Source organism: Glycine max, chromosome 13 (genome assembly GCF_000004515.6).
Source record: "Glycine max cultivar Williams 82 chromosome 13, Glycine_max_v4.0, whole genome shotgun sequence".
Lineage (NCBI taxonomy): Eukaryota > Viridiplantae > Streptophyta > Magnoliopsida > Fabales > Fabaceae > Glycine > Glycine max.
In genome coordinates, this window is record NC_038249.2 from 25,272,905 (window position 1) to 25,297,395 (window position 24,491).

Consider the following 24,491-nt stretch of genomic DNA (forward strand, 5'->3'; position numbering starts at 1 on the left):
TTGCCATTTGCGTTGTGGGAGGTGTACCCCCTTATATAATGATCAAAGAACCTAACACGTGATACAATCTGAATCCTAACATACCCTCTGGTTCAAAGGAAAATGGTGGGATATATATCTTACTTTGTCTGCAAGTGGAGAGAGAGATAAATCAATTTATTATGACATTCCCAATTGTAGATAAATAAACCTATTGGATAATTTAATTAACAAAATTTTAAAGTTTTAAGTATTTGTATTTCTCTCTAAATCTTTTAAACAAGAGAAAAAATAGGAACAGGGGAATTTCGGATTTCCTGTCGTCCACAATTTTTTTGTTAGTGTTCTACAAGTTCGATTTAGTAGGTTAATAGGACTAATTATCTGGCTAGTTTAGCAATTAAATAACCATTATATCATTTAAAACTATGAAAACTACACGAGGTTTCTCTTATGATGAAATGCGTTAGGTCCATAAACTATATTCAAAGCCTAAAAACAATATTTGAATTTGTGCAAAGACTTCCTACTATAGCAACCAGCAAGTCCAATTTAATTTTAACAGAGACTCAGAGTTCTCCGATTGCAATATCAATACCATAGTAATTTAAAAACCCAACATTAGATAATAGTAACATATAATCAGTATAAAAAGAATAGTAACTTATAATGAAATTCTAAGTGAATGGCTGTTATTTGATAAAAGAAATGCAAACGATAATTTTTTTTTTTAACATTCTTTCTCACACATCACTATTCATTATAAGGTGAATTCCATGAGTTCTATTGAAAATATCTGTAAATTTTTAAGAACCTTTATAAAATTCACCTACTGATAATGCATTGAAAAATGTATAGAATAATGTTAACATTTAACAAATTTTTTTAATAATATAGTGTTTTTCAATTAAAAAACATAGGATAAAACAAATAAAAGAACATCAATTTTATATTTTAGCTGAGAGGAGGACAAAGCCCTAGTTTAACAAGCAACATTACTTAAAAGAAAATCCCTATATGTTGGTCCTCAAACATAAGGTTCCCAGATTTTTTTTGGTACATAGGTTCCCTCATCTTTAAAGAGCAATACCTATTATCTAACAAATATAACCCTTATGTTGTCCCCCTCCCCCAGACTCCATAACTTTTATATGTCCTGGATTTGTCATTCGAAAATAACTAAATAATAATTATAAGACTAAATTGTAATTTTGGTTCTTTTATTTCTAAATCAAGACAATAAAAAAAATCTTAAAAAATATTAAACTCATGATCTTAAATTTAAAGAAAAGTAGTAAATCACTAAGAAATTTGTTTTATTTAGTTAATTTTATAGATACTAATTTACATGTATCATTAATCAAGAGTTAATAATTTTTTTTTAAATTATTAAAAAGTATAACTAAAATAAAAATTTTAATATTTAATTTTACATGTATTTATTTTTATTATAAAATTTTATTTTAATATAAATTAATAAATTATTATATATCAAATTTTGTTATTATTTTATTATAATTTAAAAAAAATACATAAACAAATGTATAAATTATTTTTAAAAATATTTTACGTAATTTATACAAATTAAATAAATTTGAAATAATATTTAAATAATCTAAAAATGAAAAATTAAAAATATTTTTTAATTAATTTTTATAATTAAAATAAAAATTTGTATTACTTATATATAAAAATAAACTTACATAATTTTTATAAATTACATAAAATAATTTATATATATAACTTACATATTAATTTTTATAATTTTCTTGATTTATATAATTGGTATTAAAAAATTATTTACTAAATAAATTTTATAGTTGAACCGAAAATTAAAATGTGTAAGTTTTTTTAAAAAATAAATATTAAATTTTATTAATTTATATAATTAGAATAAAAATAATTTACATATTAAAATAATTTTAATAATTTATATATTAATTGATGTAATTAATTTTAAATTGGTAAAAATTAAAATAAAAATATATAAATTATTGAAATTAAAAATATATAAAATGATGTAAAATAAAACTAAAAAGGTTTATATATTAAATATTTTTTCAAGGTTGTTTTAGAATTATGAAGGTGCAGGAAGCATTTTGTATGTTTTTGGGCTTAGGCCCATTCTTATCTACAAGGAAAAGAAAAGGTAAATCCAAAAAAAAAAATGTAAATTGCAATGTCCTGTTTCCAATCACCGGACGTTGATTGGCACCGTCGTCTTCATTTCGCAGCCATCTTCTGCGCCACAGGTACCTCGGTTCTCCGTCGATTACCACTTCACAATTCAAATATTGAACTTTTTTCTTCATTCACCGTCACAAATATCCATAGAAACGAATTCACTTTGCTCACTTACTAGGGTTCTAATATTGTAATGCTTACGCATTGTTTTTCAATTGGATGCTTTCTGTGATGATAATTCCTATTGCATGCCCTAATGTTGCACATAAACACCTTCTCTGTTCTGAAATGTAATTGTTACTTTATGTTCTCTTTTTGCTCAGCATAATAACCTGAGCAGAATAGAAGAGTTTAGTAGAATAGAATAGGTAGCAAGAGTAGGAAAGAGAGAAGGCGAAGAAGATCCGGTGATTCTTCACGGTCCGATGATGATGCGGAAAGCCGTGATTTGTCCTCTCAGGAGAGACGCCGGAGAGACGGTCACCTCGGCCACCGTCGATTGTGGCGGGGACGGAGCAGGCAGGACTCAGATAGTTCCTCTGATGAGAGTAGTGATAGGGGTGGCAAGAGGAAGAGGTCCTCCAGGCACGTCACTGAAGAGGAAATAGCACAGTACTTGGCCAAAAAGGCTCAGAGGAAGGTTTGGACTTGCTTCTTCGTCGTTGTTTGGTGTTTTATGCTTTATGATTTGAGTTAAAGGGTGTTTTGATGTTGTATTCTTCTTGATTTTGTGCTTAGGCATTGAAAGATGCTAAGAAACTGAAGACTCGTACCGTGTCAGGGTATTCGAATGACTCAAATCCATTTGGTGACTCCAATCTTAACGAGAAGTAAGTTCCTATATTCTCGCTATTTTTTTTTTGTATGTGATTTTTGATTTGTTGTAAATTGTATCTAATAATCTTAGACTTGTTTCTTGTTAATTACCTACCAAAAGTGATGAATTTTCCTGACATGTACCAGTAACTCATGCAGATATTTATACAGTTTGAAGCCATTTTTTTATGGAGGGTATTGCTAGGTAGTTCTGGAGATGTTGATATAGGTACAAATATAAGTATGAAACTTCTGAGAAACTGGTCAATTATTGATGGATCATTGGTTGAGGTTCCTACATGATTCTGTTTTTCAGTTTAGATAAAAGTTAAAATCTCAGTCTGTTTATGAACATAATAGATTTTTTTGGAAAACTTTGCAGCAATTGTATTGCCAGTCTTTCAGGAGAATGCTTTTCTGATTTACTAATACTAAATTCTGTAATTAGATGGAGGATGGTATAACAGATATTTGATAGTCTGAATGATTCATTAACAAAAAGGATGCCTCTTACAGTATCATTTCTTCTCTCTCTCATCCAACTTTTTTGTATTTTGAATCTTCTGGGATACTTTTACAAGTGCTGAAGTTGCTAAGGTTTCACTGCAGGGTAAATTAGAGAATTTTCCTTTATGAATCAGAGCTGCTGCCTTTTGATTGTTTATTGTATTTGTTTATCTTCCAAAATGGTTCTAGAAATGCTATTGGTGACTATTGGACAACTTTCTTGTGGATTACTGTTTAACAAGAAAAACAATTTAATAACCTTGAAATCAATATTTTAAGTTTTTAACCAACTGTTAATACTATTTTGTTATGTCATCATGTTGTAAAACTTGAGGTTTTTTTTTTTGGGGGGGGGGGGGGTATATAATATTATAATTAGCAATTGTTCTTACTTCTTAGATAACTCATAACTTTGATATATCCACTTTTCTTGTTTAAATTGGTTCCACTAAGCTTACAGATTTATTGACATTGTTATGTCCTTAAGCTGTCACTAATTGGTTTATTAGAAATTAATGTATTTAGTTGTTGAGTGATACCCACCTATGTCGCCATACTCTCAAAAATACTATGTGTTGTAGGTTTGTTTGGCGGAAGAAGATTGAGCTTGATGTCGTTCAAGGTGTGCCTATTGATGCATTTTCAGTTAAAGCTGAAAAAAAGAGACAGAAAGAAAGGATGGTATGGACTTTTTCTGCAAAAAGAAAAAAATATTTACTATTTTGTAGGCTATACTAAATATACCTTTCCTATAGCTACATGCTTCTTGCCTCCCAGGCTTACCGAGTTATTATGATGACATTGTCAAACTACTAAACATTGTCTCTGTCTACCATTTATTCTCTTAGTTCTTGTTAAAAATTATAATGCAGGCAGAAATTGAAAAAGTGAAAAAAAGAAGAGAAGAAAGGGCACTTGAGAAAGCACGACATGAAGAAGAAATGGTAAGTCCATTCTCATAATTTGTTATTAGTTATCAATTATCATTTTAATCTATTGGAAGGAAAATTTTATGTTACCACTCAACACTCATGTTTCTGGGTGGTGTCTGTTTGTGGTGGCTAACTGGCTATATGTTAATATGACATGCCCAATTTCTCCCATCCCTGTAAGTGCATAAACTATGTTATCTTTTGCTCATTCTCTCTCACAGGCACTGTTAGCTAGAGAACGTGCACGAGCTGAGTTCCACGACTGGCAAAAAAGAGAAGAGGAGGTATGGTTCCTTGAATTCATTTTATTTATAGTTATTTTTTTATTATAGTATTTGAAATATGATAATTAAGACAATTTCATGTGCAGTTTCATTTTGATCAAAGCAAGGTTAGATCTGAGATTAGATTGCGTGAAGGGCGTGCTAGGCCGATTGATATCCTAACCAAGCACCTCAATGGATCTGATGATTTGGATATAGAAATAAATGAACCATACATGGTGTTCAAGGTTAATATTTAGATCTACAGCAATCCATATCTCCTTTTCCTTTAACTGATATAAATTATGATGTAATATATTATAGCCCTTGAAAACTTATTGAACCTTTTCCTTAGTATGACTAAAGATTTCCAGCCTTAAATGTCAATATTGTTTTTGACAATTTAAATAACAATTTGATGTATATGGTGCAGGGCTTGACAGTAAAGGAAATGGAAGAACTTCATGATGACATCAAAATGCATCTGGACCTTGACAGGGACACACCCACCCATGTAGAATATTGGGAGGTATCATCTTTATCCATTGTTTAGTTAGTTACTTTATAGTCCTTCACAGAGTACTAATTACTTAATAATTTCTACCTTATCTAGTTAGTTATTAATACTATCATCTTGTTTTATTCACCTTAGGTTATATTGGATGTGACTATGACTTTGAAGTTTCAATCTTATCTAGTAATGGCATAAAGGATCACATTTATGATTCGATTCAGAAATCATAAAAAAGTGATGCAAAGGACCAAAACAGCTGAAATTCAAGGTTATTAATATCTATATGTTGTTAGTAATAATGTAATTTCATTCATATGTATCTTGGCACTCTCTCAAATTGTAGAACATAAAACAACAAAATGAACGTTGGAGGCAATATGCTAGATAAAGAATATGCTTAATATATAATATCGTTATTTGTGAATATTTTTGTAGCTTCTCTGTGAATATGTTTTTGTTATTATTAGCATAATACATTAGTTTTTGTGAGTTGTGATATATCATTATGTGTATTAGCATACTAATATAATTGCATTACTAAAGAGAAAATAATGCAGATTGACATGCATGTCTATGCCTGTTAAATGTTAATATGCCAATATTTTATAGTTTAGTTTAGATTGTTACTGATTTGCATATTTTTTTAATTTTAAATATTGGCATAAATATTAGTACATAATATTATTAAAATTTAATTTTAAATGTAGATGACATATCTGGTTCAATTAGTAATCGGACCACTTGAACTGATTCCTCATAAAACTAACTAGCAACTTTTCCTGAAATTCTTTGGTTTGGGTTTTAAAATACTTTCAGAAAAATCTTATGGAAATTAAGTGGAAATATCATGTCTATGTACTTACATATGCTTGAATACAATCATGTCAAAGAACTTGTAGTTTTGAATTTGAACTGTTAGGTAATAGCATAGGGATAATGTCCTTTAATTATTTACTTTTTATTTCTAAAAGAGCATTTGAACACTGTCTTCTATAGTTCTATTAATTTCTTAGTGCCATTGAAAACAGATATTTGCAAAGGTATGGCTGTATATAAGTATAAACTGTTTAGCATTGAATATTTCTTTTTTGTCAAAATTGAATGTTATAGAATGAAGTTCTTGCTCTCTCTCTCTCTCTTAAATCTGGTGGGGATTTGTGAGGTATCGAGGTTTTTGGTTTTTATAGTTTGAAATGTTGAATTTATTGAGTTGTAACATCAGGGAGTTGTCTGGTGAAGATCCATACAATTGGTGTAGTGTCTTTTATCCGACTATGCATGTCATGTCATGTTTGTGGTTTATATGTACATATAAATTTATTATTATATGAATTGGATCCCAGATAGATTAGTTGCCTTAATCTTTTTCTCTTTTGTTTTAGTTCACTCATATGGCCATTGTGGGTGACTTCCTTAACATGTAATGCTATGGATCTTGACACTAAATTAGTCATGTCATAATTCATGTTCTAAGTTGAAGTCTTCTTGGTCAATATCTTCATACAGGCACTCCTTCTGGTTTGTGATTGGGAGCTAGCTGAAGCTCGAAAAAAGGATGCAATTGATCGAGCTAGGGTGCGTGGTGAAGAACCTCCCGCAGATCTGCTTGCAGAAGAAAGGGGTCTGCATTACAGTGTTGAGCCAGATGTGAAGAATCTTTTGCAGGGGAAAACACATGCAGAATTGGAAGCTTATCAGGTGCATACAGAGTCAGAGATGCGTACTGGTACAGCAAAAGTGGTTGAGTACTGGGAGGCAGTTTTAAAACACCTCCACATATATAAGGCCAAGGTAATCTCTGCCACTTTTTAAGTTACATGCCTTTAAATAATGGATAAGTTCGCTCCATTATTACATTGCTGTAAATACAGGCTTGTTTAAAGGAAATTCATGCCAAGATGTTATGCAAGCACTTGCAACGCCCTGAACAACCATTGGAGGATGAAGATGAATTGGAAGATGCTCAAGTTAGAAACTCTGAGGACGATACTGAGCACTATGCTAAAGGTATAAGCCTTTTGTGACTGTTAATTTAATTTATAAGCTTCCTCCATTCCAAATTTCATGTTGATATTTGTTTGATCTTTATTGTGTAGTCCAATATGCAGATGAATCATTTTCACCAGAACCCATTAAAGGAGAAGTTCAAGAAGCCAAAGATCAGGCTGGCTCATTTTCACCGGAACTGTTTCATGGTGATGAAAATGAGGAAGCTATTGACCCTGAAGAGGATCGAGCTCTACTGGTAATCTTTAAACATGGTTTTTAACAATAATCTCTCTTTGTGTGGGTATGTTTGTGTGTGTCAAGTGTATAGACTAACTCTACGATGATGGTACATTCATAGGAGCAGAAACGCATGGCTGTAAAGGAAGAGCAGCAAAGACAAATTCAGGAAGCAATGGCATCAAAGCCTGCTCCATCTGAAGATAATTTTGAGATGAAGGCCATGAAAGCTATGGGAGCTATGGAAGATGGGGACGCAGTGTTTGGCTCTGGTGCTGAAGTGAATCTAGATTCAGAGGTACCCTGCCTTGGTTATTTATGCAAATTTCATTCTTGTTGAAATTTCATCAAATGCTTGTCCCCTTCTATGATTCTTAGAAATTTACATGTTTGATAGATTGAAAGTTACTTAGTTCATAGTACAAAGTTCTGAATTTGTGAAACTACTATATGAAAGGACGTGGGTGATTATTTACATATCCTTTGGAGTTGGACTCGTTAGTTACTTCTTTCCGTAGAAAAAGTTGACGATGGAGGGGATAAATATACTTTCATTGGTACATGTTATTATTGTAGGGAGAAATAAATGCTTGTTATCTATATTTTCATATTTAAAGTTTCTGATGTAATCAGTTGTTAATGTTGGAACAGGTTTATTGGTGGCATGACAAATACAGAGCCAGGAAGCCGAAGTATTTCAACCGTGTTCACACTGGATATGAATGGAATAAATACAATCAGACTCACTACGATCATGACAATCCACCTCCAAAGGTTGTACAAGGGTATAAATTTAACATCTTCTACCCAGATCTTGTAGACAAGACAAAAGCTCCAACTTACACTATTGAGAAGGATGGCAGCAATGGTGAGACTTGCATCATAAGATTTCATGCAGGGCCACCATACGAAGACATTGTAAGTCTACTTTTTCTCGATGTTACGAAAGCTTTTAAATTTTTCAACCAAATTACCGATTTCATGTGTCTTCAGACACTGGCTTACATTCTGGTTTTCTCTCCTACCGGTTGGCTTCCATTTTGAAGAGTAAGGTGTGCATCCGAGTATGTTAAGCTGCTGGCATTAGAGTTTCTTTTAGATATTTGGAGGAATTGTCCAACCAACATTGAACAAAACCTGATTACTGTATTTTGATGATACATTTGACTTGAAAGTTAAATGTTGAAAGAATTAGTGGTGGACAGAGAACAATATGAATTGCGGTTTCTGCTCGTATACAATTGAAAGTGAGAACAAATACGGTTTTCTTTCTTCCGTGTGTTTTGTTTCCTTTTTTGTAATCACATCTGATAATCTTGTTTACTCCGAGCAAAAATTAGTCCTGAATTGAAACAATCAATTCAATCAAAGTTTCAAACTTATTCTTTTTTTCTAATAATAGGTTGGAATCAGTCTAGAAACAGGTTAAATTTTCGGTTCATTAACATCATGGGAAAAAGTAAGGGCCTTTAGGTGGGACGACATCATTTTCTTCTCTTAAAATGTCAAAATAGCACTCTGAATATTAAATCATTGCATTAACCTTCAACTATCTTTACGGGAGTCCTGCAGAACCAAAAATCATTGATATTAAAAGGATTACTATAATATATAGAATAAAGAAAAATTACGACATATTTACCCGAATGGACTTTGTTTGATAGAAAGCAATTCAATGTCCAACTGCAGTTCGAAAATAGCAAGCCGTAAATTGTATAGAACAATAGAATAAAGGCTTAAATGCAATTATAGTCTTCTTATTCTTATTTTGTTTTATCCGTAATTATGGTCCCTTCATTTTAAAATTAAGATATTTGATCATCTTATTTTTTAAAATATGTGATTTTAATCCTCTCATTTTAAATTAGAGACATTTAATCCTCTTATTTTAGAAAATTACTATTTGGTTAAATTCTCAATTTTGTCTACGTTTTATTTCTTTTCTTTTGATCTAATTGAACTCTAAACCTAACATATTCACTTAAGATATTATCAAGAAATGATTTAATTAATTACAAAATAAGAAATAAAAGAAATAAAACAAAGATAAAATTAAAGATTAAACCAAAAATTATAGATTTTTCAAAATACGAAAACCAAAATTACGGATTTTCTAAAATATGCGGACCAAATGTTTGTATTTTGAAATGCGGAACCAGAATTGCAGATTTTTTTTAAATAGAGGATCAAATGTCTCAATTTTAAAATAGAAGGATCAAACTTGTGGATTAAGTAAAATAAACTAACCAAAATTACATTTAAGCCTAACATAAAAGACTGGAGAAATAGACAGAGAGCCTTAAAGATAATAAATGTAGATAAACTTTAAGACATTCCTTACCAACAAGTTTTCTATTTTGGTTCACAGTTATTTTATACTTTTGATTACAGAATCTGATATCTAGTGTAGGAAGGGATAGGTTAAAGTGGAGGGAGAAAGAGCTTGGTTGGGTGAAAGTAGTCACTTCTTACTTCAAACATGTCTTTGAACTAAAGCAATTCATTGAATGCGAGTGAAACACAAGAGGTTTTCAGCAAGCTTCGGGGTTCATGAAAACTTGTGTTTTACTGAGAAAGACAACCTTATCAACCAAGCTGATTAAATTTTGATTAAACTGTTTTAGACTTGAACAGGAAAAGGTTGGAAGCAGTCTTGCAATTGAAATGTGGGAGACCAAGGAAACGGAGCTAAAATGCTAATTGTAGCATTAACTTACTGGAACAAATCTTAACAAAGAGATCAGAATAATTCACCTCTATTGTTGAATTGGGAGGGATTTCTTGGACTCCTTTGCTTCCATAGGCAAGTTCAGGAGGAACAATTAACAGCCGCTGCAGAAAACTTACTAAATTACTGCTTGATGAAGCATATGATCCAACCTAAAATCTAAACAATTTTAACCCCTCTCAAGTAAAACTACTTACACACATACTATAATAGCTTCTGAGCTTAAAAAATTTAGTGAGATGTCAAGAACTCACCCAACTTGTAATTTTATAATCTTAGAGGTATAAATATTTTAAAATATAAAATCTTTGAATACTTATTTGGCAATAAAATATACAAAGATAAAGCAAAACAAAACATAATCTATAGTAATATAAATTTCAATTCATTGTAGTTGTTCAGTAGTTCCCTTAGACTTAGTAGAGGCCCAATGAAGTATGAAGCTTCCCATCAAATAGATAAAAGGATTTGCATGTTGCACACTTAATTTTAATGATTGTCAAGATTTTCAGTGGCATTCTTAACCAAACAGAGACCTTGCTCCTAGAATATGTTCTCACCTGGCCTCCTACTCGCATGCCTTGTACTCCTAAATCCAACCCTTTAAGGACTGTTCCTCTCTCAGATTGGCCTACATCAAATCCATAGGGCTGCAATAATTTAAGCATGTCCTCATCAATTGACAAGTAAATTTTCCAACAAAAAGGTATCATGGATTTATGCATAATGATCATCCTGAATTTTCTGTAAGTGTTATCAATTATCATTATGTAACAAGGAAAAGACATGGAATCAGAAATCAGGTGGACACACATTCCATACCATAAGCACATATATTTGGGCACGAATAATATGCAAAAAGAAAATACATTACAGCAAGCCTACAATTGCACATTGTGTCAAAACATACGTCTATTATTAATATTAAAACAATATTGAGTATAAGTGGAGGTAGGAGTGCATCTTTCTGCAATTATAGAACTACATGTTTCATGTCAAACCATATAACAATTCAATTATACAACCAGTAAGTAATGCAGGAAATTCATAATTTCAGTGGTTTGTTAACAAAAGCTATGATTGGAATGTAAACAAAACAGTGAAGTATTTTGGTCAAGAGGAAAGAGCATCTAATTTTGAATCTAATATTCAAAGGTGATTCAAGGTTGAGCTTTTTTTATCAGATCAAGACCAGTTAGTCTACTAGGCAATATAACACACTTAACATAAATGTGACAAATTTTGTCGTAGAGGTGTATAAGAGGAACTGCCTTCTTTATAAAAGGAAGAACCTGTTCACTTAGAACAATCAACAAGAGAATAAATAGTTTTTTGAAACTGTAAATCTCTACAGAAATAATGGAAATGATAGGGTTCATTTTCTCATGCAATGCATTTGAATTTCAGGTTTCCTAACTGCTAGACTAATTGACCTTAATAAGGTAATATACAAAGAGGTTAAAATTTGGCAGAGATAATAGGATCATACCGTTCCTCCTCCAACGCCCATTCCTTGTCTACTAGTCATAAAGGTGATACCCTTCCATTTGGCGACATAATGAATCTACAATATGATAATCTGATTATTTCTGAATTATGAGTAATATAGTTAATCACTGATAAACTGCACTTGCAAATGAAAATCAGGATTTAGGAGGGGGAGGGGGGAGGTGAAACTGGTAAGATCAGTATATATGAATGCATATGCCAGACTATCAGAATTAAAAAGAGAAAATTGCATAGTAATCTTATTCCAGAATGAATCAGGTGCAGTTTCCACTTTATTTTGACAATTAAATGAATCTGTGTGATAAACAATGCAATAAAATATTACTTGAGAATTGAGATTGAGGCAGCTCAGATATAGTTGTCATCAGGCCATGTAATTCTGGACTGGAGGGTTCAAAGTTGACAATAACAAATGACCAAGTGACCAACAAATTTAAGTTTCTGATTGTTAAATCTTTTGGTTCTTCTCACCTCTCAGATCACAGATTGTTGTCTTTTGGTCCAAAATCTCAGTGACAATCCATTTTATGTAAATTTTAATCCTCATAATATATCTTGTATGCTTAACCCTTAAGTACCACATATGTTTCCATCAGTTTCACAGGTGAAAACATTGACTAGCTTTGAGTACTGTGACAGTTTCCCCTACAAAAAATTCTTGAATTGACAAACTATATGGTAATCCCACACATTTAGTTAATAGCTTGATGAGTCAACTTTGTATATAACATGCAAAAGCACTAATGAGTGAAACATATTTAACTGGGTCACAACCGTACTGCAACACGGGATCCCATTTTAGCTTCAGCTCCATTCCCAACCTTCAAATCATAGTACCTGAAGATATCACAGTTTCATCACAGAGCAGCCTCCAACTAGCAATACACATCTTAAAAATGAAATAAAAAAAAATAGTGTGAACTGTGAAAGTTTAAAGATTACCAATGGAAGAGAAACCGAACTTAAGACTAGTCTACAAAATGCTACAAAAGTGACAAATTCTGTTTCTATAGGTTAAAGAAAACTTGATCTATTTGAAGGGCTTTAACACACTTTAGTCATCGGAACCTGATACTAAAGCAGATGGAAGAAAGATTCACAATCAAAGGGATTTCAAAGGTGATTAAAAATATAACATATACTCACTTCAAACCATTGGGCAAGGTTGTATAATCACTTTCAGGAATTTTGGCTCCTCTTAGCTGCAGAAAACAGAGTGGAAAATTCTAATTAGTACTCACTTTTCAGAACCATCATTTTTTTTTTCCAAATAAAATAACAGAAGAGAAGAATGGGACACATACAGCTCTTCTACTTGTGCTAACAGCTCCAGCCACATCACATGCATAGACTCCAGCAACTAACATAAGATAAAAACATTTAAGCAATCTCATAGAATGGAACATAGAAAGAGAATCTTGGAAGATAGTTAACTAATAACCTATAACTAACCAGTTGTGAGGAGACAACTGAGTAATGCTCTCCTTCCTTCAATACTTAAAGAAACTGTAACTGGTTCTGCAGCAGTTTTACTTGTGGAAGAATGTGAGCAGTGGCATGGTAACCACCTATATGAACCATTGTTGTAAAGTCTTTTGTGTGTCCCTGTGGAGTTAAGGAATTGCCTCAGCTTACTTTAGACTTAGATTAAAAAAAGTGTATGGAGAAGCAGAGAAGAGAAAAGTTACTTGTCAAGGTAAGGGGGCAATTGAGAATCATAGGATGGTGCTGATGGTGGAACACAGAGAGTTTCATGGTGTTGGATTGTTGGTTTGGTTGATACTGTACAGTGAGATCAGAATTTTGTTTAGTTAGCTTCCTTTTCTTTTTGTTTTTGGTTAGAGAGGAAAGAGAGAAAATATTGAGAGGATAACGTGGTTGATTCCATCCACAATTTTGAAGCATTCAGAAATCACAGGTTTTGACTTGCTTTACAACATAGAATATTGGGTTATTCATATAATTGATATTGATATGTCACCAACAAACCATATTCTGGGGTAAAATTTGAGTAACGATATGCTCAAAATCTTAATGGATTCGGTACTTTATATAATGGGAAATTTCTAATATTTGGTCTATTCCGGTAATGGGAGATAATTAAATTAAAACGAAGACATTTTGTGTACGACGAGGAAAAATCTATCAAGATCCCACATGACAACAAAAAACAAATCCAACATCGAAAATAGAACACGCATTCACTACTATATCTTTTGATTTATTCAATGTTTTCTTTCTTTTGTATATGAAATTAATGAATTCAACTTTTACTATCTTTATTTTCTTTATCAAGAAGTGTGAAAAAAAATACTGCATAGATGTTGAATTTTTAATATTTAACTGGATATTCCATCAATATAATTGAGATTAATTCTTAAGTCAGGAGTGGTGATTACTGACTAGGAAGAAAATTCTCATAATGGCGATTCCAGTAAATATGGATTTTTAAATAATAACACGTGTACAAAGTACAAACACACGAGATGTTCAAGTTACATTACGAATAGTACTCGGGTGTCTACGGCAGGCTTCATCCATTCTAAAATAAAGTATATTTGCACTGATTTGGTACTAAGTCCTAATGTGATATAATTTTATTTGAATAAGGTAAAATTATAGAGTGACAAAATTTTCTTTAAAGTAATATCTAAATTTGGATTCCAGAACATTAATTAAGTAGAATAATTTTATGTCAATTATTTCACGTATGTTATTTATTTTAAAGAAATGATTATGTAAAAACATGGAAAGCTTTTCTTGAAAAGGTAATTATTTTCCTAAATCTAGTCATTTCCAAAACTTTTACTCAAGTTTCTAACCATATGAATCGAGTCCTGGTGTAACATAAATAGTTGACATTATAATAATAATAAAAAAAGATTATAATTGACATTGACCTAATCACCTTAAAATTAAGATTGTTTATTCTTTCATTTAAGCTGTCTCTAAAATGCAATCCTTTAAACATGCCTAACCTAACCACAAATTTCACTAGTTTTTGCATATTTGGTCTTGCTGCAAAGTTCCATGCCTCTCAATAAAAGCTTACATGTTTTATTTTTGCATTAGAATTAATTCTAGGCTAGCATTCATTCATTCTGAAATTTAGAACAGATTGATACATGATTAAAGAAAACGACTCATTATTTAATAAAGCCCCCATGCCTTACAACAATGTACAAATTATTACGAAATGGCATCATCATTTATTTTGCAACAAACGCAGTTCACTGCTTCTATACCAACATCCAAGTTTCTTTATTGTCTAGTATCAATAGCTATATTGTGATGGCCAAAACTTAGATCCAGTTCTTAAGGAGTGTTTTGTGTTGTTTTTCAATCAGAGTTATATTTTCATAAGATGAAACTTCACTTCTGATTGAAAAACAACATAAAAAGACTTTAAAAACTTTATCTAAGTTTTGTTCTATCATGATCATGACTTAGTCTAATTATCTTTTGACTTTTTTTTATAGGGAAGAGTTGCAATGCTATTTGGATTCAAGCACTAGAGCAGAACCTTGCACTTGGAGGAACTTGTGGTTTCTTTGATCCATAGGAACCAGAATGCATATCAAGGCACTTAATTTCAGGCTTCACTCTTACCTTTTCACTTCCTTCAACCCACCTCTTGAGCCTCTTAAGCAACTTTCTCCTTTTGGAAGAAGCATGATCACCATGAGCAGAACCATTGCGATGCTCCAAAAGGGAATGATGCAATTCATGCTCTGACTCATACACCTCTACATGGTCTCTATCTTGCTCATGTTGTTCTTCATAGTGCCTCATTAGCTCTTCCCTTAAGCAAGCATTGACCCTCCTCAAATGAATCAGCTCTTCAACTTCAGTTACGCGTTCCTTCTTGACCTCCTCCAATTCATTGAGAACCTTGTTGTAGTCTTCCTTACTCACATCTCTTGATTCAACCTCCAAATAATATTTCAAAGGTTTTCTATGTATCTTTTCCTTGTCTGACTTAGACACATACCCTTCTGCGGTTTCAAGCTTCTTGGCGACCTCATTCTTCTCATCCTCCAATTGGTCCAAAATCCTTTGCAGCTCTATGATTTCACCCTTTAACTTGTTAATGACACTGACCCTTGTTTGCAAGGCATCATGGTTTCTCAATATCACTGCTTCTTTCTCTTTGATCTTCAAAGCCTGACCCTTTATCAAACGAGATTTGGCCTTTGAGTCCCTAAGTAGCCTTTGAACCCTCCTTTGAAGCACCCTATTCTGTGATTTCCAATACTGAAGCTGTTCAATAACACTCATGTATTGGACTACAAAACTCTCCAACCTCATAGTCTCGGTCTCTATCGACGAAATCTCTTTACTCAAGAACTCGGCGCGATCATTCTCCAAAGACAACAAGTTTTTTACCTCTAGAAGCAAAGATTCTTGTTCCTTCATTTCACAATACAGCTCGAACTGCAAACGCAAGGCCAATTCCCTCATTTGAAGTCCTTCAATTTGGCTTCTTAGGCTAGTGATCTCTTGTTCCAAACAAGGGTTGTTGTATTCATGGATCACCAAGCTCCCAGAAAGAACACTGCTATTCATGGGAGAAGGTGATGATTCTTCATCTTCAAAAGAAGAAAGATTGTGATGAAAGCTTTCTTCATGTTTAGTTCCCTGATGACAAGTGATCTTTGGAGAACCACACTCATTTTCTGGTGAAGAAAAAACTTTGGTAGACAAGTTTTTCCTTGCAACAATCCATGCATAGATCAAACCAGCAAAAGATGCAGCCAAGGGAACACCAGCTTTGAGGATTACTGGCTTCAGATTCTCCGCCTTCAGTGCTGTGAGTCCCATCAAAGAAGAATAGAGATTTTGGTTTCAATTGAAAACTATGCCAATGAAATTAAATCTGAATTTTGATCCTTCTTATGGTGCCAATGGTTTAAAGAAAGTTGCATAACTTTGTTTACTTTACTTGGTTGTCCTTTGTTTATAGGAATAGTGGCGTGTGTGTAGCTTTTTGACCACTCCAAGAGGTCTTCTAAGGCACCATCAACCCCTCCTCGTGCTCTAAGGAATCTTGTTCCTTTCCGTGTCAATCAATTGCACTCTGAAATTGATATTTGCCATGTCGGGCTTCTTTTCTTCCATGATCTCTACGTGTGATTTAGATAATTATAGTTAATAGTATTATATTCTCCATATGTTAAAACACATGAGGTTTAAGATTATTAGTTTATATTCTCTAAATGTTCAAACACATGAGGTAACTTTTAGAAACGAGTACTCTAATAGTCTAATGTGAACAAACACTTTACACTTATTATTTCTCTTTTATCTTTCTTAACAATCATATTATATTACCTATTATTAAACTCGTCAAGAGTTTGGTATTAAGTATTATCACATTAATATTATTTTCCTTTGGCAAGAGTATTGCTATTGGGAGCAGTCTAGAACATCCAGGGACTCACGGTGCTAAAATCTCCATCACCTTAAAAAGAAAGTTCTTTGAGCGTTCCAGAGAGTTTATTTAACTTTGTACAAGTGATTTATGACTTTTTTATATAATTTATTTTAATAAATCTCAAAATTAAGTTTATAAATACGATCTTATTTGACAAAAGCTTGTCGCATGGATTTAATTGAACTTTTTATTTAAATATACCCTAGATAATTCTACTTTAGCCTTACAACACAAATTTATGCCCTGAAGCCGTGAATTCACATTATAAGCTAACAGCTTGTTACAGATTTATATATATATATATATATATATATATATATATATATATATATATATAGAATTAGTGTTTTAGTCTATGAATTATTTGAGTAAATGTTTATGTTTTAGTTAATGTGAGTTGACAAAAATGACTAGGGATCTAGAGTTAACTCTTATCCTTTTTATGAATGCGGATTCAATTCAATTTTTTTCGTCAAAGAAAGTCTACGAGCCTACGACCAAAACTAAACAACACTAGAAAAATAAATACAAGAGGCTTCTTCCAATAAAGCACTAAATAAAAAGTCAGGAGGAAACTCAAATATGCTAAAGTGGCTATGCAAGATGAGATTCTATCTAAATAGTAAGATTAGATTCTATCTAGCGCTACTAAAAATTTGTTTGGTGGGTAACTGGGTAAGGTACTAATAAAACTACCTACTATTTAAGCTGTTCCTGTAATTTTCTGGGTGAACTACTTCTAACAGTCCCACCATTGGTACATTGTTTAATAGTGTTTAGGGTTTCTCTCCTCTCTACCACCTTAAAATGTTTATTTTTATGCAATTAAAATTAATAGTAAATAAATATTTTTCAATATATAAATTATATTATAATTAAAATTTTATAATAAATAAATGCATTTGCCTATATAAATTATATTTTAGATTTATAATAAATTATTCAAATATAGTATAAGGTTGTTTTTAAATATTGATAATCCTATTAAATTATTAAAATATAATTTAGAGATAGAGATAAAAGAAGATAAATTGAAGGAGATAAACAATTAGGAAAATCAAATATATAGATAAAGATAAAAACGAGAATAGTTTGACATAGTTGAGACTTAAGAGTTAAGACATAATGTTTTTGATTAATTATAAAAATGGTACGTAAAATATACATTCAAAGTATTGAAGAGAAAGAGTATTGTTATTCTCTAATTGAAATTCATGGCCAATTTGTTAACCTACATAAACATATTTTTTTGAAGTTAGAAATAAATAAAATATTTTAATTTTATATGTATGTCTTTTTAATATACTTTTGCCATCAAAAGTAAAGTCTCAATATTTTTTTCTAAAAAAAGTGTATCTGGGTTAGCCTGCATTTGCAAGCTTAAATGGGCCTAAAAGATTTAGACCACTCAGAATGTGGGTTTAACCATGTTAACCCATTTGTGCTCAAGGTACTAACTAATGGGTTTTGAATTTTGCACTCCTATTTCTGTATCTTACACCTCCCAAGCATTCTTGAAATTACTAAATTATCCTTAATGAGATAACATCTCCCCAACCCTAACACTTCCCTCCTTCAATTGGTTAAATCACGATTCCATTGTGTTATTTTATTTTCACCCCCATTGTGCAACAAAGTCATAATTTTGATGTGTTGATTACACAATGAAATCATGATTTCATTGTATGTTTTTTATATAAAAAATTTAATTAAAAAGTAAAGTTTACTATTTTATATGGCAATTTAACAACTATATTTATGATGGTCTAACAAGCCAACAATACCTTAGTAGAGCTCGATGCAATCTAAATTGTGTATATTATCAATGCAATCTTGATCGTTGTTGATAATTGACTCACAAGAGAACAATATAAGATGTTAATAAATACATGTGATATGAGGCAGCTCAATGCATTGTGTTGATATTTCACCATATTAGGTTAAAGATGGAGGAAGTCATTGTTGTTGTTGTTGTGTATTATGATGGTGATGTGGTATCTACTTTTAAGGGTATTATTTGAATGTCCTAATGGCCCAAAATTCATTGAAATAGAGACAAAATGTTCGCTTACTGCTATAAGGAAAGTCATTATGGATGCCATTGGAGGTGGAAGAAACTTATGAGTGTTTTTATCGTAAACCTGTATATATAGGTGATAGTTGTGTTAAGTATGACGGTATGAAACTTAAAAATGATAATGAAGTGACGAAGAATAGAATCATGATTGCGTTGTGTTATTTAGGGATGAAAAAATTAGACAACGAAATCATGATTTCATTACTTACATAAAGACAAAAAAAATTATACAACAAAAGCATGATTTTATTATATACTTTTACAATAAAATTATGTTTTTATTGTATTTTATTTTTTCATCATCCCATATAGACAATAAAATCACAATTCTACGTCAAAATTACATTTTCGAGATATTGTTAAAAGAGATTCACATGAGTAATGTCAATAGCAAGTTCCAACTCACGACTCGGTCAAGAAATTATTTAGTGTCTATCTGTTTTAAGTAAAATTTGCATTTTGAAACATGTTTAAGGTAATTTTATATAGACAAAACTTTGGCGTTGAACATGCATCAATGAAAAATATCTAATATAACATCATTTTGATTTTTTCTCAAAAAATTAAATAGTAATTTAAAGTATCTGCCATTTTTTGTTCAAAATATGAATATATAATTGTTATAGGACATTGTATAATATTGAAACTTAAACTCAAAGATGATACTGATATTTTTTATTTAAACTTTGGTGTATGCTTTAAATATTAAAAAAAGTATTTTTAATTTTTAATATTAAAAAATTGAGTTGATGATGAATGTGTGAATCCCGTGACTGCGAGCTTCCCTGCTCTGTCATTTTATTCGTTCTGTTCAAACTCTTTCACTCCCTCCACTCGACCAAAGATTTGCCTCAAAAAGCAAATAAGAACAAATTTGTTGTACGATGAATTTTGATTCAGTGGGAGACTTTTAAAAGCTAAAGTAGAAAAAGTAAAGACGCAGCTATTGGTTGGTTTTCTTATAAAATTTATTTTAGTTTTACTTATATTTGTATTTCTTCATTTCAAATATATTTTTAACCAAAAACCTTTTTCTGTTTTAAAAATACAATGAAAGCGACAAAATAGGAACTTCGATTCAGTCGTAGAGTTTTTAGAAACTTGTCCCTTTTAAAGGTAAATGTCTTTGTAGGAGAGTACATGAAGACTAAAAACTAATTTCTAAAGATATTGAGTTTTATTCAAGAACTTACGTTTGTTCAACATCTTTTATTCCATAGATACGAAATTAAATTTCTAAACGCATAATAAAAAATATGAATATTTATTCATTTATGAGGTATCATGTTGGTCCTTCAAAGGTAAAAGTAAACACAAAGAAGATTAAGTACCCCCAAAGGAAAAGTTAAAACGCCTATTTGTTAGGTTTCTTACCGGAATCATTTTACATTTAATTGCACGTTTAACTTGGATTCAGTCCTAGAAACTTGGAGTACTCGTACTAACAAGTAATAAAACCTTTTTAAATTGCTGGATTTTACCAAAATCATTTTGCATTAATTTGCAAGTTTAACTTCGATTAAGTTGGAGAGTTTCTAGAACATATGAGGTTGAAAAGTTAATTGAAAGTTAAAAAATTAGTTCATAACTAAAAAATTAGCTTATTAAATTATAAATGTTTGATAAAATTAAATATTGAAATAGTTGAAAAATATAAAATGATAAAAATAATAAAATTGATTTATTTAAAAATAATAAGTAAGAAATTTGATAAATATATTAAAGATAAAAATAAAAAAATTTAAAAAGTTATAAGTTAGAAACTAGTATTTAAAAAAATACTAATTCGAGTAGTGTTTCAAAAAACTACTAAAAAGAGTGTGTTTATCTAACCGTCAAACAAACTTTTTAATTATTAAAAAAATTAAAAACTAGCTAAAATATTTTGCTAAACATAACTATTATGGGTTGCTTACGTGTTGAACTATTGACAAGTACATCAAATTATTCCAAGTAATAAAGTTAAAATGAAAGTCTGAACGTCGAATACACGGAGACTTTATTTGTATTTAAGTAAGTGAATATATAATTTTTTAAGTAATAAATAAATTGGTTTAAAAGGCCGTGAAGAAAACAGTAAAATAAATTGACATAAATTAAATTAAAATAAACAAAAGAGAAAAATAAACACAAAAGTAAATTAATTGATTAAAACAGAAAAGATGAGAGAAGCCAACAATATTGTAGAAGTTAATTCAAAAGATGAGAATGTTGGAGGCTTAACCTATCAGAGTTACTCTTGATATAATGTTAATGATTTTTCTCTATTTATGTTTATTTCAATTTTCATATGCATCTACTTATATAGTCTAACCATGATCCTTCAACTAAAAGAACCTAATTTATCTATTTTCTCTCTCAAATTCCTTTGCAAAGATAAAAATAATTAAATTGCATTGAAAATAGATATGTATAACAGGTTAAACAAAATCAACTCATCCCTAGTGATGAATTATTTAGATACTCTTTCCCGGTTCTATTAGAAAATAACGCTTCCCAACGCTACTCTTAAAACTTATCATGCAAATGAGTGATCAAGCTACAAACAATAAAATTAGGCACAAAAAAGGACAATGAAAATGTAATATTCATAAATAGATAGGAAGATAAATTACATCAAGAGCAGTTGACTGCTAAGCTTTTGACAAAAAGAGTTTAACCTTTCATTGTCATAGGAGACTTTAGAATTGCAAGAGAATAATATTTAGAAAAAAAAGAGAATTTGAGAAAGGGAATGGAAAGAATGAATGACTTCTAATGATTGCGTCTCCAACTTATGGTCTTTGCCTTCGTTAAGGAATTGAATTCTCTTGAATTCTCTTTGTGTTTTTTCCTTCTTTTCTCTCATTCTTTTATAGGTGTAGATCAGTTTGGTTTTCACGCAACCTTCGCGCTAAGCGCAATTGCCGCACTTAGCGAGTATGGTGGTAATCTCGCACTAAGCGGGTCTTCACGTTCCAGACTTCTCCATACTTCCTAGCGCTAAGCCTTGTTGTCCGCTAAGCAATTGCGTCGCGTTAAGCGCCTTAGACGTGCTGAGCAAGCTTTTTCAGATCTTCAATTCTCTTCTTTAGGCTTTACTTTATTTTTCTGCGTCAATTGTTCATCAAACACTATAAATTCACAAACTTTTAGCACTTTTTACACAAAGACTTAAATGATGTTCAAATTTCAATTATTCCATAAAAAGGAAAAATTAAGAGAGAAAAATTAACAATTCCTACATAATTTAATCCCAAAATATACATATACATAACAATTATCATTACCAAAATCAGTTACATTTAATTGCTAGTTTTGATTTCAAATATATTTTAAACTAAAAGTACATTTTTAAGAAATTACCCTATGAAAATTATATGGTAACATTTGATATAAAAAACACTTCTTTTTTCCAGAAAGTGATATATATATATATATATATATGAGTTAATGACATTGTAAGTACCTTTGGGCATGTTGATGAAAATGAATAAGTTCTAAGGGTTTAACAAGAGTGTAACCTAATGGTGGTGCAAGTATTTAAACCAAATTGGGAGTCATGGCTAAGCCCTATGGGATACTATTGAAAACTCGCGAATGAGAAAAACTAATTTCCACTTGAAGAAAAGCATATCATATGAAGGAGACTTATATTTGAAAGAGAAATTATTAGAGTATAAGTGCGAATATAAAATTTCACATAAAATAAAATTAATTTGTAAATGAGTGAAAATAAAACTTGTCTTGTAATAACTAATTTTAAAGTAACTATATTTTGTAATAATTGACTATAAATTTCACCTTAGTTGCTATAAGAGTTTAACAATTATGTATTAAAAATGTAAAACAATTTTGTATCTAGAATTCATTTTCTGATTTTTGAAGTACTATTTGAGGTTTATTTATTATAAAATTAAGTTTTTCTTTAAAAGATAATTAAATAGTAACGTAAAATTAGATTAATTTATGATAGTAATTTTTTTAAAACAATAGAGATTATTTGATTTGATAAGAAGCAAACTCATTCTTACACGTATATGAATTCGATTTTAATTCTAATATAAACATATTTTATATATATATACACACGTTTATTAAGTCTTGAAACTTGTACCAATTATATGAACTTTTGAATTCTAATTTATCTAAAATTTTTATTAGAAAAAAAATTTAAAGTGTGATACATTATAAAAGTATGAGTGGCCGTGTGGAAAATACCACCCTGGTTCTTATAAAGGTGTGAGAGGCCATGTGTGGGGTTGCAGAATCCTAAACAAAGACGAGTTCCTGATCTCTTGCAACAGAAGCACGTTACATTATTAACAAAATATGAAGATACACTGTTCACAATAAGAGACAGACATGACATTTATGAAATGTCCTTTCTCCTTTCTCTCTCATCCTCTCGAGTTGGGTCTTCTTGTCTGTTCTTTCAAACTCCCAGTCCAAAACAGACGACACATAATAAAATATAAATATCTCCTTATTATGTGCTTTCATTATTTTTTACAATAAAAATTAAGTCTAATAAAAAAATTAGTCTCCCACCACATAATAAATTAATACTCCTACTCAAATTCCTATAAAATAAATGTCCATATTTAATATGTATTTTTTCTCTAAAAAAATACCCGCTAGAAGTAAAAAACAGAAAGTACTCCAACTAGAGTCTAGGTGCCTACTTATGATTTTTCTACTAATAATAACTTTCTTAGGTCAATCAAGCAATTTTTTCGGTTGAAAGGAAAAGATTAGTCTTTTCAAGTACTCAGATTTTTTTTTTTTTTAAGAGTTAACCTCTCTAAATAAAGACTTTTTGATGTCTACGGATGAGGATCAAATTCTTGATTGATCACATGCTTAAAAGAATCACGTTACATTAGGATTACATTGGGAAGACATTTTTTTTTATTATCAATTTTTAACTTTTTTATTAATTAAAAAATTTGTTTAAGTATTTGCTGAATAAATCTTTTAATAATTTTTAACATTTTTTAAATGTTAATTAAAATAACATTTTATAAAATATTGACTTCTAATTTTTTATATTTTTTTTCTAAATATATTAATCCAATCTCTTAATTATAAATTTTAAATAAATAATAATTTTATTGTTTATCCAATCATATTATAATTTTAGTTATTTCAATAATTAATTTTATCTAATACTTATAATTTAATAAATTAATTTTTTAACTTTAAACTAATTTAAACTGCTATAACCCACGTGTCACCATGTTAGTCCAGTAACTAGTAATAATAATAATATAAGTAACAACAATAAGAATAACACTATAAATGTGTATTTATATCTTTATATACACCGTATGGTATTATATA

The 24,491-nt window shown here is 30.6% G+C and overlaps 3 protein-coding genes across 10 annotated transcripts; 1 reads left to right on the forward strand and 2 right to left on the reverse strand.

The window, feature by feature from the left end:
- Window positions 1-2,148: 2,148 nt before the first annotated feature.
- On the forward strand, window positions 2,149-8,693 carry LOC100775485 (cactin). 8 transcript variants are annotated; one of them, XM_006594113.3, is made up of 14 exons: window positions 2,149-2,231; window positions 2,487-2,803; window positions 2,902-2,993; window positions 4,068-4,167; window positions 4,359-4,430; window positions 4,640-4,702; window positions 4,789-4,929; window positions 5,115-5,210; window positions 6,702-6,986; window positions 7,067-7,202; window positions 7,292-7,440; window positions 7,543-7,719; window positions 8,073-8,339; window positions 8,415-8,693. In XM_006594113.3, the coding sequence occupies exons 4-14, from the start codon at window positions 4,165-4,167 to the stop codon at window positions 8,463-8,465; spliced, it is 1,440 nt and encodes a 479-aa protein (XP_006594176.1). In that variant the 5' UTR covers window positions 2,149-2,231; window positions 2,487-2,803; window positions 2,902-2,993; window positions 4,068-4,164; the 3' UTR covers window positions 8,466-8,693. The 8 variants fall into 8 exon arrangements, with proteins under 8 accessions (XP_006594176.1, XP_006594177.1, XP_040864061.1 ...); XM_006594114.3 differs by having other exon boundaries at window positions 8,468-8,693; XM_041008127.1 differs by having other exon boundaries at window positions 7,304-7,440.
- LOC100815603 (peptidyl-prolyl cis-trans isomerase FKBP16-4, chloroplastic) lies at window positions 8,620-13,678 on the reverse strand. Its single transcript, XM_026125019.2, has 10 exons — window positions 13,347-13,678; window positions 13,111-13,263; window positions 12,963-13,018; window positions 12,805-12,860; window positions 12,438-12,495; window positions 11,639-11,713; window positions 10,710-10,799; window positions 10,176-10,253; window positions 9,064-9,104; window positions 8,620-8,987 (listed from the first exon to the last, which is right to left on the reverse strand). Exons 1-10 carry the CDS (start codon window positions 13,561-13,563, stop codon window positions 8,960-8,962), a joined length of 852 nt encoding a protein of 283 aa, XP_025980804.2. The 5' UTR covers window positions 13,564-13,678; the 3' UTR covers window positions 8,620-8,959.
- Window positions 13,679-14,787: 1,109 nt separating this feature from the next.
- On the reverse strand, window positions 14,788-16,629 carry LOC100776941 (protein CHUP1, chloroplastic). The gene has a single exon (XM_003542527.5). It carries the CDS (start codon window positions 16,477-16,479, stop codon window positions 15,163-15,165), a length of 1,317 nt encoding a protein of 438 aa, XP_003542575.1. The 5' UTR covers window positions 16,480-16,629; the 3' UTR covers window positions 14,788-15,162.
- Between the last annotated feature and the right edge of the window lie 7,862 nt (window positions 16,630-24,491).